General features: G+C 45.9%; 1 protein-coding gene across 1 annotated transcript in view; it reads left to right on the forward strand.

Annotated features, from left to right (window-relative positions):
* The window catches only part of LOC8032054 (fatty-acid amide hydrolase 2-A), a 119,712-nt gene that overhangs the window by 94,876 nt on the left and 9,322 nt on the right, over window positions 1-15,514 (forward strand). The window contains exons 4-5 of the mRNA XM_040219488.1: window positions 2,895-3,175; window positions 6,166-6,264. Coding sequence (XP_040075422.1) covers window positions 2,895-3,175; window positions 6,166-6,264 — 380 coding nt within the window. The remainder of the gene's footprint in view (window positions 1-2,894; window positions 3,176-6,165; window positions 6,265-15,514) is intronic.

Genomic DNA, 15,514 nt, shown 5'->3' on the forward strand with positions numbered 1-15,514 from the left:
CTGTCTGCTTAGGGATGAACGAAGTAAAGTATCGTCGTGATGACGCGACGCCGTGAATCTGTCGAGCCTGAAGTTCGTAAGCCTTTGCCTTTCAGCGATGTTTACACGTAAGCTTTTTTCCTTCGCTATTCCAGCCCTCCTTTGTGCGCCTGTTCAGCTCTTCGTACGAGGCTTTGCGCTCAGGTGGCCGTTGATTATTTCCTCTGATGCTCTTGCACAAAATTTCACCATGCAAAATCAATTTTCTCTTTTTTAAAGCTTCCAGACGAATTTTCTAATTTAGGACAAAAGTAATTTCTAAAGTAATGAGTAATTTTCTCGAAATTGCTGCCTGAAATTAATTAATTACAATACCAAATTACTAGTCTAGAGAAGTAATTCATTATATTACTCATTACTCTAGAAAGTAATTTATTACTGTAATTTCATTACAGTAATGTCATTACTGCCATCTTTGCCCGAAATGCATCGCGCTCTTCGACGGCTGATTTTGAAGCGCTCGCCAAAATCCAGGCATTTAGAACAGAAAAAATAGCCATCCGCTTAAGATATGATTACGCGATTATCAATTACAGATTTATTTTATCCTGTTCGATTTATCTCTAAATGTTTTCTGCATATTTTAAGTTCCGATTCAGTATCCTTTTAAGGGTGAACGGAGTATAGCGCACACGCGGGGTCAGTCACTGTTGGCGGTAACGCGTTACAAGGGACGGCGTTACCCGTAGCGCGTTATTTTTTGTAACGTAGTAACGTTCTTTTTACAATTATAAAACAGTACCAGGTAACGTACTTACGTTACTTATTTCGGGTAACGGGTAACATAGTAACATTGCCCCTTACGTCTTCCCAAGCCTCTTAAAAAAAAATACGCTGAACAGTTTTTCGCCTTTTTAGGCGCCAAGTCATGTGATTTCTTGCACTCACCCACATACCTTACCTTCAATATCTGAACCGTAGAACAGAGGAGGTAAAAATGCTAAGTTTCGGCATGGATGTGATGCTTCTTGACATAGGGCGCTTATGGATACCTGTCTCGACGAAACAGTAAAACACTTTTATTCAAAAGTAAAACGGAACGTTCGATATTTTTATCGGTAACAATAACGCATTTCTTTTATTTTAAGGCAACGTAGGACGGAAACGCTTTGCTTTTACTTTCAAGTAACAAGTGACGTACTTCGTTTCTTTTTATATTTTCTTTTTTTTGAGCGTCATCAGGTAATAAAGAAAAAAACGAAAAAAAGAACACACAAAGAGTAACTTGGCTAGTGCCGATATACATAATTCTACTTTTGAAGCAAAAACAAATAAATTAAACCGCGTCTTGTGTAAAGGGTGTTCATTTTAATTCAAATACACGTATTTAAAAGCCGTAAAACTAAGGCCCACTAATGTGTGATAATGCAATTAATGCAAAAGTGCAAGCGAGCTGGACAAGGATAGCGATAATACTCTTTCGAGAAGGTGAACAAGGGGGACAAAAAACAAACACCAATCTCCAACCACAGCTAGGTGACTGGTCCGCGACTGAAAATATCCGCCTGGTCCTGGTATCGAACCAGGGACTTCCATATTTCCAGTGGAGCGCTCTATCAACTGAGTTAACCTGGAGTTGGACGTCAGTTGAGCAAACGGGTTTTAGCAACTGCCACCAGTCGAACACCAACAAGGTTGAACGGCCTGCATTTGTTAAGGGTTATGCTGATAATGCAGCTAATAGAACTATTGCAAATGTGCAAGCGAGCTGGACAAGAATAAACGATAATATTCCCTGGATCAATGGGGACAAAGGACAAACGCATTTTTGTGTTCGTCCTTCGTCGTTCTTGTTCCCTTGTCCGAGACGTCATACGTCCCTTTAGTTACACCTAGTCATTTAGAAAAAAAAAGTTTCAAATATGCCGATATACAACACACTGCGTTGCGAAAAGCACCTTGGAAAATAAAAGTGTAGATTCACAAGATGAATGCAAGTGTATGCTAGTGAGTTGACCTGTTTCCACAGTTCAGTATAGATCAAAGGCAATGTTCCGTAATTTTCTTCGCGTACGGTCTATAAAGACAAAAGCAGCGACGATCTTTTGGTAGATCTAATCTAAATTCCCATAATAATCGCACGTGGTGTTAGTCTGGAAGTCTTGCAACTATTTAAATAAAATTGCGCTATGCATCACACTAAACTAGAAAAACTATATCTGTCAAAAACTTGCATGTAGCTTCCAAAATTTTTTTTTCTTTTTTTTCTTTTGATTTTTTTATTTCTTCGTTTTTTTCTTTCTTATTGTTACTATTTTCGAGAATATACACAGTTTGGTTATGCATGGGGATCTTGCTATTTTCTTTACAAATATTTGCTTGCATTGTCTTCCGAACATCGTTACTCTGTTAACCACGTTCGGTCGTGTCTATGACTTCTTCTGTCTTGCTCTCTGTGGTAGAATTGCCTTCTGAATATCTTAATCTGTCGTGTAGGTTCACCTTCGACTTGCGCACCTTGTGCGTTGGTTTACCTGCCAAAAGCGGTCACATGCTTATGTTTCCCTCTAACGTCGACCAATGACGACATGCAATTGAGTGCCACGTTATCGCGCGCTCTCTTAGTTGCTCCAAGTTGTTCTTTCATTGCGTTTTGACTTCCCGAAGACGGATTCTGGGACGCTTGCTCGCCGTACGTATTCTATGTCAGACTCGCGGACTCTGTTCTCCGCTTGTATTTCGTGTTTTGGGTTTCTTTGTTTTAGCGCGCCAGTATAAAGCCCGCAGGTTATTCCTGCATACTATCATGAACACATTGGTGGCTTGATTGATTTCACCAAAATTCCTAGTGCTCGTTTTATTTCTTTATGCTAGCAGAGCTGAATGCGAGCTAAACGGGTGCCCGAACCCTGCAGGCGGCGAAGGAAGCCTGCTGGCGGCGGCCGGGTCAGTGCTAGGCCTGGGCACGGACATCGGCGGCTCCATCCGCATGCCGGCCTTCTTTAATGGCGTGTTCGGCCACAAGCCGTCCCCGGGGCTGGTCAGCAACGGCGGACAGTTCCCACACGTCCAGGGGCACCAGGTCGAGTTCCTGGGCACGGGTCCCCTCTGCAGGTACGCCAGGGACCTAGCACCGGCCCTGGCTGTTCTGGTGGGACCCGAACATGCCCGACAAGTGTTGCGCCTGCACGAGCCGGTACGTGGGCTCCTCTTTGAGAGAACCGTGGTTTGAGAGAGAGAGGGAGGGCGGGTATTATATCTATAGTCTCCTGTAATATGAAAGACCCACTGGGAGCGCGTGGCCTAAACGGTGGCTGGCAGGGGCGCTGCGGGCGCTCCGGGTGATTTCCTTCTACCCCGAGGAGAGCACTCATTCAGGACTCAGCTAAAACACAGCACGCGCTTATCAGTTTCGGTTTCGACAAAGAGAGCAGTTCGTCGGCGTCATAACACGACTATGTCATGCTAACACCGTAATTGCTTCTTTGAGAGAGACGGGTCTGAGCCAAGGCGATTATTCTGACTCTGTTAAACGTGAGATCCGTGCCAACCTTTTCGCCAATGAATGCGCTCTTGAATAAATTGTTCCTCTCAGATATTTACTCCGTTGCACGATAGATTGGTGAACCGTGGAGGCTGCGGCGTCCCTGCACATATTTCAGTTCGTACCCGGCAAGCCAGAAACAAACCCCGCGCAAACAGCAGTAAATTTGGCCTCGACTGTTGACACTACGCCGGAGTAGTGGCGCAAATCAAAATACAAAACATGCGTAGTGCCCTCCGCGTGTATTGTTGTTTCACGGTTGATTCGCTTGATTAAAAAGCGTTTGCGCAGAAAAAAGGAAAACCGCAACACAGATAGTGCTTCAATATACTAAGATGAAAGCGTTGAGTCTCAAAGCACAAGTCCGTTTGTAACGATAACTAGATTTTGTTTTTTTTATCAAATCTACACGTGGCTATATTCGGGACATTTCAGAAAGTGCAAGGAATAGCTAGATTGTACTCGTTCAGTGATATATTATTAAACAAAAAATAGAAAGTAACGACAAAAGTAAAGTAGTTACTTTCATCGTTAGCTGAAAAAAAGTAATAGAATTACAGTTACAAGTTACATTTTTAAAAAAGTAAATCGTTACAGCTACAAGTTACCAAAAAAAAGTTGCAGTAACGCGTTACTACCCAAAACTGCCTGTAGTCCTACTACCATCATTTGCTCAAATGTTTGTGTCATCTCAAACACTGGGTTTCCTTCATGTAAGTGACTGCACACGCAGCCTTTTTTTAATCGTTTTATGCACACTTTGTTAACGTTAGGTTGTATTAGCAACATTTATACCCAGTGATGGTAGTCATATTTCCTGGTTACCATTCTAAAGCGGTGTTCTCATACAAGCATGATTCTTCTTCCACGCACTGTATATAAGATGTATAAAACGATTGTTCCTCATTCTTTACCCGTCCCGTACATTGTATGGGAAGGGAAGGGTAGGTTGTATGGGACTGCTGACTATATAGCTATGGTTATTCACTTTCCGTTAAAGCCGGTTTGTGCTTGAAATATTCACTCGGGACAGCTTAATCAGAATCCAGTATAACCTGACTTGCCGCCAATATTTCCGCCACTGGAGTTTAATTTTAAAACACGTGGACAACACACTAAGTCTCGCCGCACCATCTGATTCATGATGGAAAGCTTTTAGTATATCTAATTATGCAGCAAAGCATCTCTGAGTCAATATCTCTGAAATAGTAATCTTTTTTTTATTTATTTGCATAATCTTGTTGGGCAATTTTATAATGTTTTCCTTCAAAAAATATTTGAATTTCGATGTGAAAACGAAAACCAGAATTTTTGTCACATTTCGGTAAACTTTAAGTTACGTAATTGATAAACCTGAGAAAAAGGATGTGTACGGCAATACACGTTTCAACACTCACAAATACAAAATAACGCATAAGGGGTTACTTAACCCGCAAAGGCATTATAAGGAAACCTGGAAACTTTTTTTTATTACCCCAAATTCGACAAATAAACCGGAAGGCCTTGAACCTGGCTTCGTTAAAAGCAAAACTTAGATCGCGTATTGACGACTTGGTAGGAAATTAAGGGAATTGTTATAAAGTTAGAACGGATTTTACTAAAAGTACTATTAACTTCAGTCTCACTTTTATGGAATCATCGCCGCGACGCAATATTTCAGAACCCCTTCGTGTATAGTCATTACACGCTGACTGCAGCAGGGGGACGATTTAATGGCACTGCATACTGGGACTTTTGAAGTGGGGAACGCATGATAACGGAAACCTTTTCTTAAAGAAATACTTTGAAATATTTTTTATTAAAGGTAAAAAGGTAGTGGTACTAGATAAACGGTTCTTAATTTTTCTTCGTAGCATCAAAACAAGCTGTCACATTTTTTTTTTTGTCGAAAGTTCAACAACCAAGCGATTCCACCAAATACTTCACGAAGAATATACATTATACTCCGCTCATTTGCAGTAGATGGCATACATATAACGCTAAGTGCTCCTCGAGCGGGGAGGAAATTTCGCTTCCGACAGAACGGATGCGCATAGCACTGTCGACGCTATCACACTTTGACTCTGCGCCAAAGGAGAGGGCTGCTGCCGACGCACCGAAGCGGATTCGCCAAGACAGCAGAGACGGTTGTCTCCGCTGTGTTGACGGGTTTCCGCGGCGATAGATGGCGGAAGCCACCCCTCCCAATTCAAAGGGGAGAACCCCGAGGTTACGCGAGTCCACCAGCCGTTCCAACTACGCAAAAATTGTCCGCGCCAAGGTCAGTGAATTTTCGCGGAGTGAAATGTATTCCCCAGTAAAGTATTTGGGCCCACCGTTGCGGTCTCCCTGTCCTCGTCTGACAGCTTCAATGAGATTCCACGAAGAAAAGTCACTTTCTTTTTAGATTATGGTGCTGTTGCGTCCTATGTCAAAGCCACAGCGTCAAAAACGGATAGGAAAATTAAGCAGTACTGATCAACCCCGGTATTCTTCGCTGGGTGTTCGTTATGTCTTTGAGGATTTAACGAGTTCCGAGACTGAGCGTACGGAATATACTTCCACCTGCTATTCCCTTGTCCGACGCCCGACCCTCGTGGAAACACAGTGCTGACGAAAGATCAGCTGGCACCGACATGTTTTTGCCGAATCTGGTTTCGCAGGTGGACCTGAAGAAAGTGCGGGTGCACGTGGTGGCCGAGGCTGGTCAGTGCTTCATGATGTCAGCCGTTCATCCCGATGTCCGCAAGGCCGTCAAAGATGTGAGCGGCTGGTTTCTACATAATTTCATCGCCAAGACTCTACACTCTAAGAAAAAAGGGAGGAGAAAGGTAGCAAAAGCGACTGTTCCTCCTTGTTGCGGACAAGTTGCCCAGAGAAGGGAGGAACGGCAGTTCAGATGAAAGGAGGAGGGCGAGTTCCTCCTTGTTCAGTTGGCGCAGGGGTAGAACATCGCGCTACTGACCAAGTGGTCAACGGTTCGATCCCCAGGAAAGTGGGATTATTTTTTTTCTTTTTTTGTAAAGTTTTTTTTTATATTTTTGTTTACCAAAACACACGTAAACAAACTCAGACCGATGAAAGGAAAATTAAAGTCCTTATTATTCTCCGAGACGTTTTCCTCCTCCAGGCAGACCGGAGAAAGCTTTCGCCCTCCCGACCCATCTTCTTTCGGTTTCGTTTTTCGAGCACATCGCGCACGTTGTTTAATAAATTAATGTCGAGTTGATTGAGCTTCAGCGGCAGCGAAGGCCGCCTGTAATTACGTCTTCTAGTCCAAACGTGCAGAACATTTCGGTTGCATTGACGTTTTTACCACTAATTTTATCAAACGAGCTAACGAAGCCGCTAGAAACAGCGAACTTCCGGAGCAGTGCCAGCAGCGCTACATACACTGGGTAAGACGGCCGTCTCCAATTTGCGGGACGCACGCGGAACTACAGCAGCGAAACCACGAGGAACTGTGTCTACGTTTTCGACGTTATGGAAATCGCGGGAACTGCGTCCAAGGAAGGCAGGTTTTCCTGCCGGCTGCCTGGGTGCCTTCCGTGCTGAGTTCGGTTTCGTTGTCCCGTGCCGAGTGCCAGCCGGCGTTCAACGTGATTCTTCTGCGTGTCAGCAACGTCGTCAACGTGGTTCTGTATTTCTTCGTGTCAGCGACATCGTGATGGCAGTGTTGTGGGTTGTGAACAGAAGACTGGAATTATCGCCGATGTGACCGTGTGTTCGCGTATCAGTGGTGTAACAACAAGTTGAGATGACGTAAACTGTCGGGCATTGATGCCGCTAGTCGGGCCGTTATCGGAGGGGCCGGGGTGTCGCAGGATGACATTCCGCTTTACATTAAAGAGTTTAAAACCACTTGAGGGATTAGGTGCAGTCGATCGACGTGTGGATAGTCATGTTGGAACGCTGGTCTGAACGGTAAGCTCCTATCGTACAGTGGCCAATGTGACTGTCGGTCCCCGGTCGGTCCCCGAGAGCGATTGCGCTGTGGGGAAAAGACAACACTACGAAAGTATGACGGAAAGTACGTATATTGATAATGGAAGTTTAGCATAAAAAAAAAGACAGGCAAAATCGAAAAAAAACAACAAAAAAAAACGCTATCCTTTATTTGACTGTTTAAATATATTACGGTTCCTGTAGAAACTGCCCTCTAAGTGGCGCGCTGGGATGAGCGCTAGAAGTTTTCGAGCTCGCAACGGCGCAGCTCCGTACACTTAACAGTTGTCGGAAGTCGCGGCTTTGACTGCATTCAAGTTGATCGAAAAGCGATTTCTGTGCCCGTGAAGCATCACTTCCAGCTGAGTGGATATCCGCTCTACAGAGATTAATTCAATACGGCAATTGCAGCTTTGCGCGAACAGCACAAATAGAAAAACGAACACTACAATATAAATACTGGCTACGAAGGGCCATGCGGGAAAACAAACTCATGGCTTGGAACCACATTGGAGCGGCTCGATTTATTGGCTTTCAAATAATTATGGTATGATCGAGCGTCTTCTTTTTAATAAGAGATTCATCCCCTGAACCATTAAAAATAGCCTCAGATGTATGACATTGCTGGAAAAAAATGAACATGTTCGGAATATTTTTTTTTGCTTAGGGAGTCACCGAAAAATTCCGTACATTCAAAACGACCACTATAAAAGACGGAAACGCAGGGCTCGGTAGTAGTGATCGGGGTAGTGTGCTGTTGTATTGATGTTTGTATGTGCGATGCCTGTGTATGCGTTCAATATATGGTGACCTGATGTTTGTAGTGTGCGCAACGTGTCTACATGTGTTAGAGATTCCGAAGAAAAGGAAACGCAATTGTGGCGTAAAAAAATAAAAATATTTTTTTGTAAAACATGAATTGGGCGGTACCTAGCGCCACCTAGCCTAGCTACGTGCGAATACTCTGCTTGACCCTGCCATCTGGTGGCAAGCGATTTAACATCCTTTTACGCTACGCGGCTACGCCATAATTTCGTGTTACCGTGCTGAGATAAGCCAAGAGGTTGCTTCGGATTTGCTTTTTTTTGAGAGCTGCTTTTGGTTTTGCGGGCGAATGATTTTCACTCCTCCGTGATGTGCGGTTGACGCTACGGTTGACGAAGGAATTGTGGCTCGAGGAATAGCAAAGGTAGGACATAAAGTGCGCGAACTGAGTGCCGGTTGTCTCCGTTGAACATCGCAGTGCTGACGATGAGAAGACTGAGTGACTGCATGCTTTCGAAACGTAAGTTTCTTTACCTGCATTGGTAAAGAAACTTCGGAAATAAATACAGTTCGCGGAAAGCTCGTGTTACGTTTTTTATTTCCTGCTCCTCTCGCTTCGTGCAATAGACTTAGTGTTCTCGTTAAGCCTTACCGAGCTCGATTTGCTCGATTCGTGGCCGCCATAATGAGATGCAGTCGACGGAGGAACTTTTCCTCCCCTGCTTAAGGGACGAAAGTTTCTCCCTTTCTGAAGGAACATATGTGTCAAGAGCGTTCCTCCCTTTAGGGAGGACTATACTGACCCTTTTTTCTAAGAGTGTATAGTCACCTCCAGGTTAAGAAACGCTGGGCGCGCTAAGTATAACCAGGCTTCGTAATTGGTTCTTCGGCGTTGTTGTCGGCAAATGCCGCCATATCATTGGTTGGGAAGCGATAATGAGATGCTCGGTACACGCCCCGCGTTTCTTACGCTATAGAACCATAAATAATGAGCATTATATGGTCACCGATGAAAAACGGCTCGACAAATGTAGACTGAAAATGAAAGTTTTTGCCGGCGAACTTGTGCCAAAAAAACAAAAGGAAGAATGAGCGTCAGCGTCGAAATAGCAGCAGAAAACGTCGCGGCGTCAGCAGGAGTGACGGTGCATCGGCGCGAGAACTGGCTAACGTGCGATTGAATGAATTGGCAATACCGCGCTCGACTCATTATCTACTAAGCTCGGCTTCTCGAAGCTTCGGCCTAGAATGTTCGGGAATGAGCTAAGGCGAGACTGACTGCGAAAGGTCGTTCCGGTTTCCTTATATTTTACGCTCGGTGTACGGAGAAGGGTTTCTTCTCGGTCATGCACACGGCATTACTCCCTCTTTTAAAGGTGCATCTCTTCAATGCAACCTTAAAGGAGTTAACAAAAAGGTAATCCAGCAACCAGTGAACTGCGGGGGCGTCTGAACTATAAATTGACCTGAGTCCTATCGAGTGTAGACTGGCTTGGGTCGAACGCCGTGAACCACCTCGGGTCGTGGTCGGCGTCGTGATGATGTTTTCATTCCGTCGGGCACCACTTCGTAGTTGAGCTCCCCGAGGTGATGAAGTACCTTGTACGGTCCGAAATACCGTTTCGAAAGCTTCTCGTCAAGGCCCCGGCATCGTATCGGTGTCCACACCCACACTCTGTCTACCGGTTGAAAATGAACGTCATGTCGGCGGAGGCTGTTCCGGCTAGCGTCGACACGTTGTTGGCCTTGAATATGCTGGTGGGCTAGTTGGCGCGCCTCCTCTTCTCACTGACTGATCACCCGGGCGTCTACGGTCCCGTAGTCAACTGGCTCATAGGGTAGCATGGAATCTAGCATCGTCGTCATTTTTCTGCCGTGCGCCTGCTGAGATGGTGTCACTCCGGTGGTTTCTTGAACTGCCGTGTCACAAGCAAACGTTACGTACGGCAAAACTTTGTCCCACGTCTTGTACTCCACGTGGACGTACATGGAAATCAGGTCGGCGATGGTCTTGTTCTGCCATTTCATGAGCCCGTTGGTTTGCGGGAGGTACGCTTTGGTTCATCGGTGGCTGGTTTCGCTGTGCCGAAGAGCCTCCCGAATCAGCTGAGCTGTAAATGCTGCCCTTTGGTCCGTAATCGGTACTTTAGGGGCGTCGTGACGGAGAACGATTGACTGAATAAAGAACTTGGCGACTTTCAGAGCTGTTACGAATACGAGGGCTTTCCTCTCGGCGTATCGGGTGAGATAATCCGTCACGACGACTATCCAAGGGTTTCTCTACGTCGACTTGAGGAATGGCCCGAGTAGATCCATTCCGATCTGCTGGAACGGAGTGGTCGGCGGTGCGATCGTCTGCTACAGTCCTGCGGGATTCGTTTCTGGTTTCTTGCGTCATTGACATTCATGGCACGATCTTGTGCACTGGTGGACGGTCTTCGGGAGCTTGCGCCAGGAAGACTTTTCGCGGATTCTTACCAGTGTCCTGCTGTACCCAAGATGCCTCGCCGTTGGGTCCTTGTGGAAAGCTTCGAAGGTCTCCTGTCGGAGACCGTGAGGGATTGCCAGGAGCCGCGCCGAATTATTGTCCTCGAAGGTTTCTTTGTAAAGCAGGGCGAAGCTTGCCATGGATTGTGAGAAGACAGGGGGGGGGACTCCTTCCTTCTCCTTCCAGATGATCGATCAGTGCGCGCAGCTCAGGGTCGGCTCGTTGGAGCGCCGTGATATCGTCGACCTTGACTGTGCCGAGAAAACTGTCCTTGTCGTCGTCGTCATATCGCCGGCGGAAGCTGACTCGACGGGGTTACTTAAAGGAGCGATGCAACAATTTTTGTACTTTGCGCAAATACCGCTTAAAACGGATCCCTAACGTTAATGACCTATGAAACACGCGCTTGTTTTTCACCCCACGCAATAGAAGTCCCAGAAAAAAATTAAAGAAAAACAAGCAGCGTTCACCCCCTCAACTCGCAGCCAGAACAAGCGGCCACGCGATCTGGAGCCGATTATATACCGCCAATGTTGATTATAGCCGCGTGCTAGGGTTGGCAAAGCGCAGAACACGCTCTGAGTTCCAGACATTGTTATGGCTCGGCTGTTGTCGTCGTTGCAGCGATTGGACACGGGTCACTACTCGAATGCTTCTCGAGCTAGCAATTATCACGAGCCCAAGTCGAGTGCCCACGCAATGCTCGGGTCCAATCTATGAACCGCATTCAAATATCGTCACTTGGGTGTACTGCGATCCCCACGTTACGTCATCAAATTTTGCAAAGGAGAGATTGAATGAAAATGATCGCTTTTGTCCTAGAAATTACACCGCAATAAAGGAGTTCCTTGGCCAGTGGCGTTGCGTCTGAGTATCCTTGAGTTTCAGGTGTGCCAGTAAGCTCGTGTCAAGTAAAAAACATTCCGATTGAATATCGTTGCACCGCTCCTTTAAGAGACAGTCCGCGTCCCTGTCCTTGCGGCCACACTTGTTCACCACGGGCATGTTGAATTCTTGCAGCCGTAGGCTCTATCGGGCAAGGCGTCTTGTACATATCATCTCATAATCATCATCACTAGACGTGGCACCGCGGGCGTCCATGGTACGGGCTGTCGCCTTTCCGCGGTGCCACGGCTCTCCTGAGCCAATAAAGATTATCATTATCATTATCGTTATCAAGGCGTCCTGGCGGATCCTTCAGGTTAGCAAGCCAGCAGAGCGAGTGTTTGTCTGTGACCACTCTGACCGAACTTCCATAGAAGTATAGGAACAAAACATGGTTAGTGCCCAGACGACCGCAAGGCATTCTTTCTCCGTCGGGGAGTAATTGCTGTCTGCCTTGAAGAGTGTCAGACTTGCATAAGCGACCATTCGTTCTGTGCGTTCCTGTATTTGTACCAGTACCGCGCCAAGTCCCGTATTACTGGCATGCTGGTCAAAATGTCCGAGGATTGGAGCCGTCTAAAGTTTCTGTTTGAGCTCATTGAATGCGCGCTTTTGCCCTTCTGCTCAGTTGAACTCGACCGTTTCCTTCTCTAGGTCGGTGAACGGCGCTCACCAACGAAACGCCTGTAATACACGTACTGTCCTAGAAATTTTTTCACTGCCTTCTTGTCTTACGGCGGTGAAATTTCGGCCACTGCAAGGTCAGGATGAACACCTTCGTTGCTGACGACCTGGCCTAGGTACTTTAGTTCGCCGCAAGCGAACCGACGTCTCGAAGGCTTGAGCGTCAGTTCCGCGGTCTTGGTGGCTTGTAACACAGCATGGAGTCGTCCCAGCTGCTCGTCGAAATCACTTTAGAATACTACGACGTCAAAGAGGTAGACACGACAGCTCTGCCATTTACGACCCGGCAGAACAGTGTCCATGCTACGCTGGAAATTGGCCAGTGCCGTACAAAGTTCGAAAAGCATCACCTTAAACCCGTACAATCCGTCGGGCGTGACGAAGGCCGTTTCTCACGGTCCCGCTTGTCGACTTTATTCTGACAATAACCACTCTTCAGGTCCATCGAAGAGAAGTAACGGGCGTGGCGCAGTCAACCGATCGTATCGTCGATGCGTTGAAGCGGATAGACGTATTTCTTTGGAACAGAATTCAGCCTTCGACTACCGACGCAGAATCTCAGCGTTCCGTACACCTTCTTTACCAGCACGACGGGGGAGGACCCAGGATTGTTTGAAGGCTGGATAATGTCGTCCTCGAGCATCTCGAACTTGTTTTTGGATGGTCTCCCGTTCTTTCACGAAGACACACTACGGCAACTGGTGTACAGGAAGGGCGTGAACAGCCTTAGAATATATTCTTTTTCTTGAGTTAGGGTGTTCACCTTTCAGGTGAATCACTTTTGTGGGGGTCCGGTAGTTTGATTGACCCCAATTAAATTCTGACCTTTGTTATGGCTTACCACATGCACTCCTGGCAATCTGGCGGATGGAAGACTGGCGGAAGGACAAAGTTCCCACTTATTCAATCCTCGTCTACGTTTCTGATTGAGCTGCATTGGACTTCATGAGACAATAACAACTCTTTGAGTTCAAACACAGCGTTTCCGGTAAAGCAAGATGAACGCTGCTGTCGGCCTCCGGCCGTGGCATGAACTTCTTTCAGGGATTCGGTAACTGCCTCGAACGCCCCATCGCAGTGCACGATTTCTGTTCACGGCAGAGCTACTTGATAAAGACGTACAAAGAAGAAAGTTTGTCGAAAAAATTAAGAAACAAAGAAGAAACGCACGTCGAGACGCACCAGAATAAGAAAACAATGCATTCAGGAAGCGCAACATTGAAGAAAGGTGCTCGTAAACAAATACACTCTTTGTATATTTTTGTGAAAAATCTAAGAATGTATTCAAGGTAAAAAAAAAATAAGGGTGTCGAACCGGAACCGAACCGAACCGAAAACCGGAACCGAACCGGTATTTTTTTCCGGAACTGAACCCGAACCCGAACCGTTATATTGTTATTGCGATGAACCCGAACCGGAACTGAACCGGAAAAAAAACAACGGTTACCGGCTCACGTCAAAACGGTTCGGCCACGCGCTGTTGACAATGAATGTGCTATCAATGCCATTTGTTTTAAGTGCCGTCAACTGACACACACCTCGCTTACATATTTTTCTTCTCCACTCAGTCTTAGGAATATAAACGCTGCATCCATGAATCTTGACAAACGCTGCATCCATGAATCTTGACATAGGAACCAGTATTGCGCAGGTCGCGGCTTGCACGGAAGAAAAAAAATTGAAAAACTGTGTAAAAAAAAAACAATCGCGACACGGGATTTCATTTTTCTACAATCTCGTAAATCCTAAATGCTGCTGTGTGCTCATTTCATAACACGTTTCTAGAACGCGCGAGTTCTTGAAGCTTGCTTCAAGAAAAGACTGGAGTTTGATAATAATGCATCCGGTTTCGTATAGGCACTTAGAAGCTAACATATTTGTGAGACAGCGAACTCTTCTATTTTAATATTTATCCTATTACGTCCTTCTGGCGCTGTGTTCGGTGAAGTGTTTTTCATATTCCGTATCTTGTTTAATGAAAACTTCTTTAAGGGTCTAATTTGAGTTACCGAAGGCTAGTTCAAATAAAGAAAGCTGTATTTTCTCCCCAGTGTTCCTTCAATTGTTTACACGCCGAGGTGGCGGGATAGTTAGCGAGTTCTACTTGTAAGTGGGTTTGTAAGGAGGTCGCGGATTTTACAGCTACTGTGTCGGACCCAATTAGATGACGTCCGAATGCGTAAACGTCGGTGAGGTAACCTTTGAGTGCACATAAAGAAACCATTCCTGGTAGAAATCCCTGAGCCTTACACTACGATGTATCCCGTTTCGTATGTGCTGATTTCAGATGTTTTATTTGTAATTTATTTTGATGTTGCAATTTGTCATTTATAATTTCCGAACCGGTTCGCGAACCGGTTCAGCGCCCCGAACCGGTTCGCGAACCGGTTCGCGGATCGAATTAATCGAACCGGAACTGAACCGGAACAAAATAAATTTACCTGAACCTGAACCGTAACCGAACCCGATTTTTTTCGGTTCGACACACTGAAAAAAAAAAAATATATATATATTAACGGTGACTACGCGAGGAAACACAATTCGAGTAAGCGAATTAAGAACTTTTTTCGCCGCCTTGAGTTACTGGTGAAATGGACACTTGTGCACGTTGCAATCTGTTTAATATGAACAGTTAGGAAGCCATCTTGAAATTGGTCTAGTCACCATAAGTAATTCTATTCTTTTATCTCGAATCAAGTCAATTGTTTTTCTTTAGTGATTGTAATAGATCCTTCAGACAGCGCGGTGGGAACAGAACAGTTTATTTCCGTATGAGCGTTTATATACACTGCGCATGTTATGATAAGCGAACGCGGCTTGCGTTGGTGATAGGCGCTGACAACGATAACAACAAATATACCTTGTCACTACATGACACTCCTTTCTCCTACGATTAGATGCAAAAAACAATAAAGAACGCTTGGTTAATCATTAATGCCATAGCGTACAACAGGATGTCGATTGCGTGTTGATCTTCGTGGTGGAGCCGGAGCTTGCGTTGCTGACTCCGTGCTCGCCTCTGGCCGCTGCGACGTTCCCGCTGTAGGTGGGAGCCTGAAGTGATAGTCCACCCTTGTGCTGGCATCCCCTTGAGGCGCCGTCCAGGCTCGTCTCAGCTGGTTCCGGTGTCTGTGATGGCGCTCCCCGTTGTCCAGTTGGACCGTGTACGACACCGGGCCTCGCACTTCCACCACGGTAGCTGCTTTCCACCGGGGTCCTGGATTGAAACTCTTTGCGTAGACTGC

This window comes from Ixodes scapularis, unplaced genomic scaffold (genome assembly GCF_016920785.2).
Source record: "Ixodes scapularis isolate PalLabHiFi unplaced genomic scaffold, ASM1692078v2 PGA_scaffold2__306_contigs__length_199485367, whole genome shotgun sequence".
In the NCBI taxonomy this organism is placed as follows: domain Eukaryota; kingdom Metazoa; phylum Arthropoda; class Arachnida; order Ixodida; family Ixodidae; genus Ixodes; species Ixodes scapularis.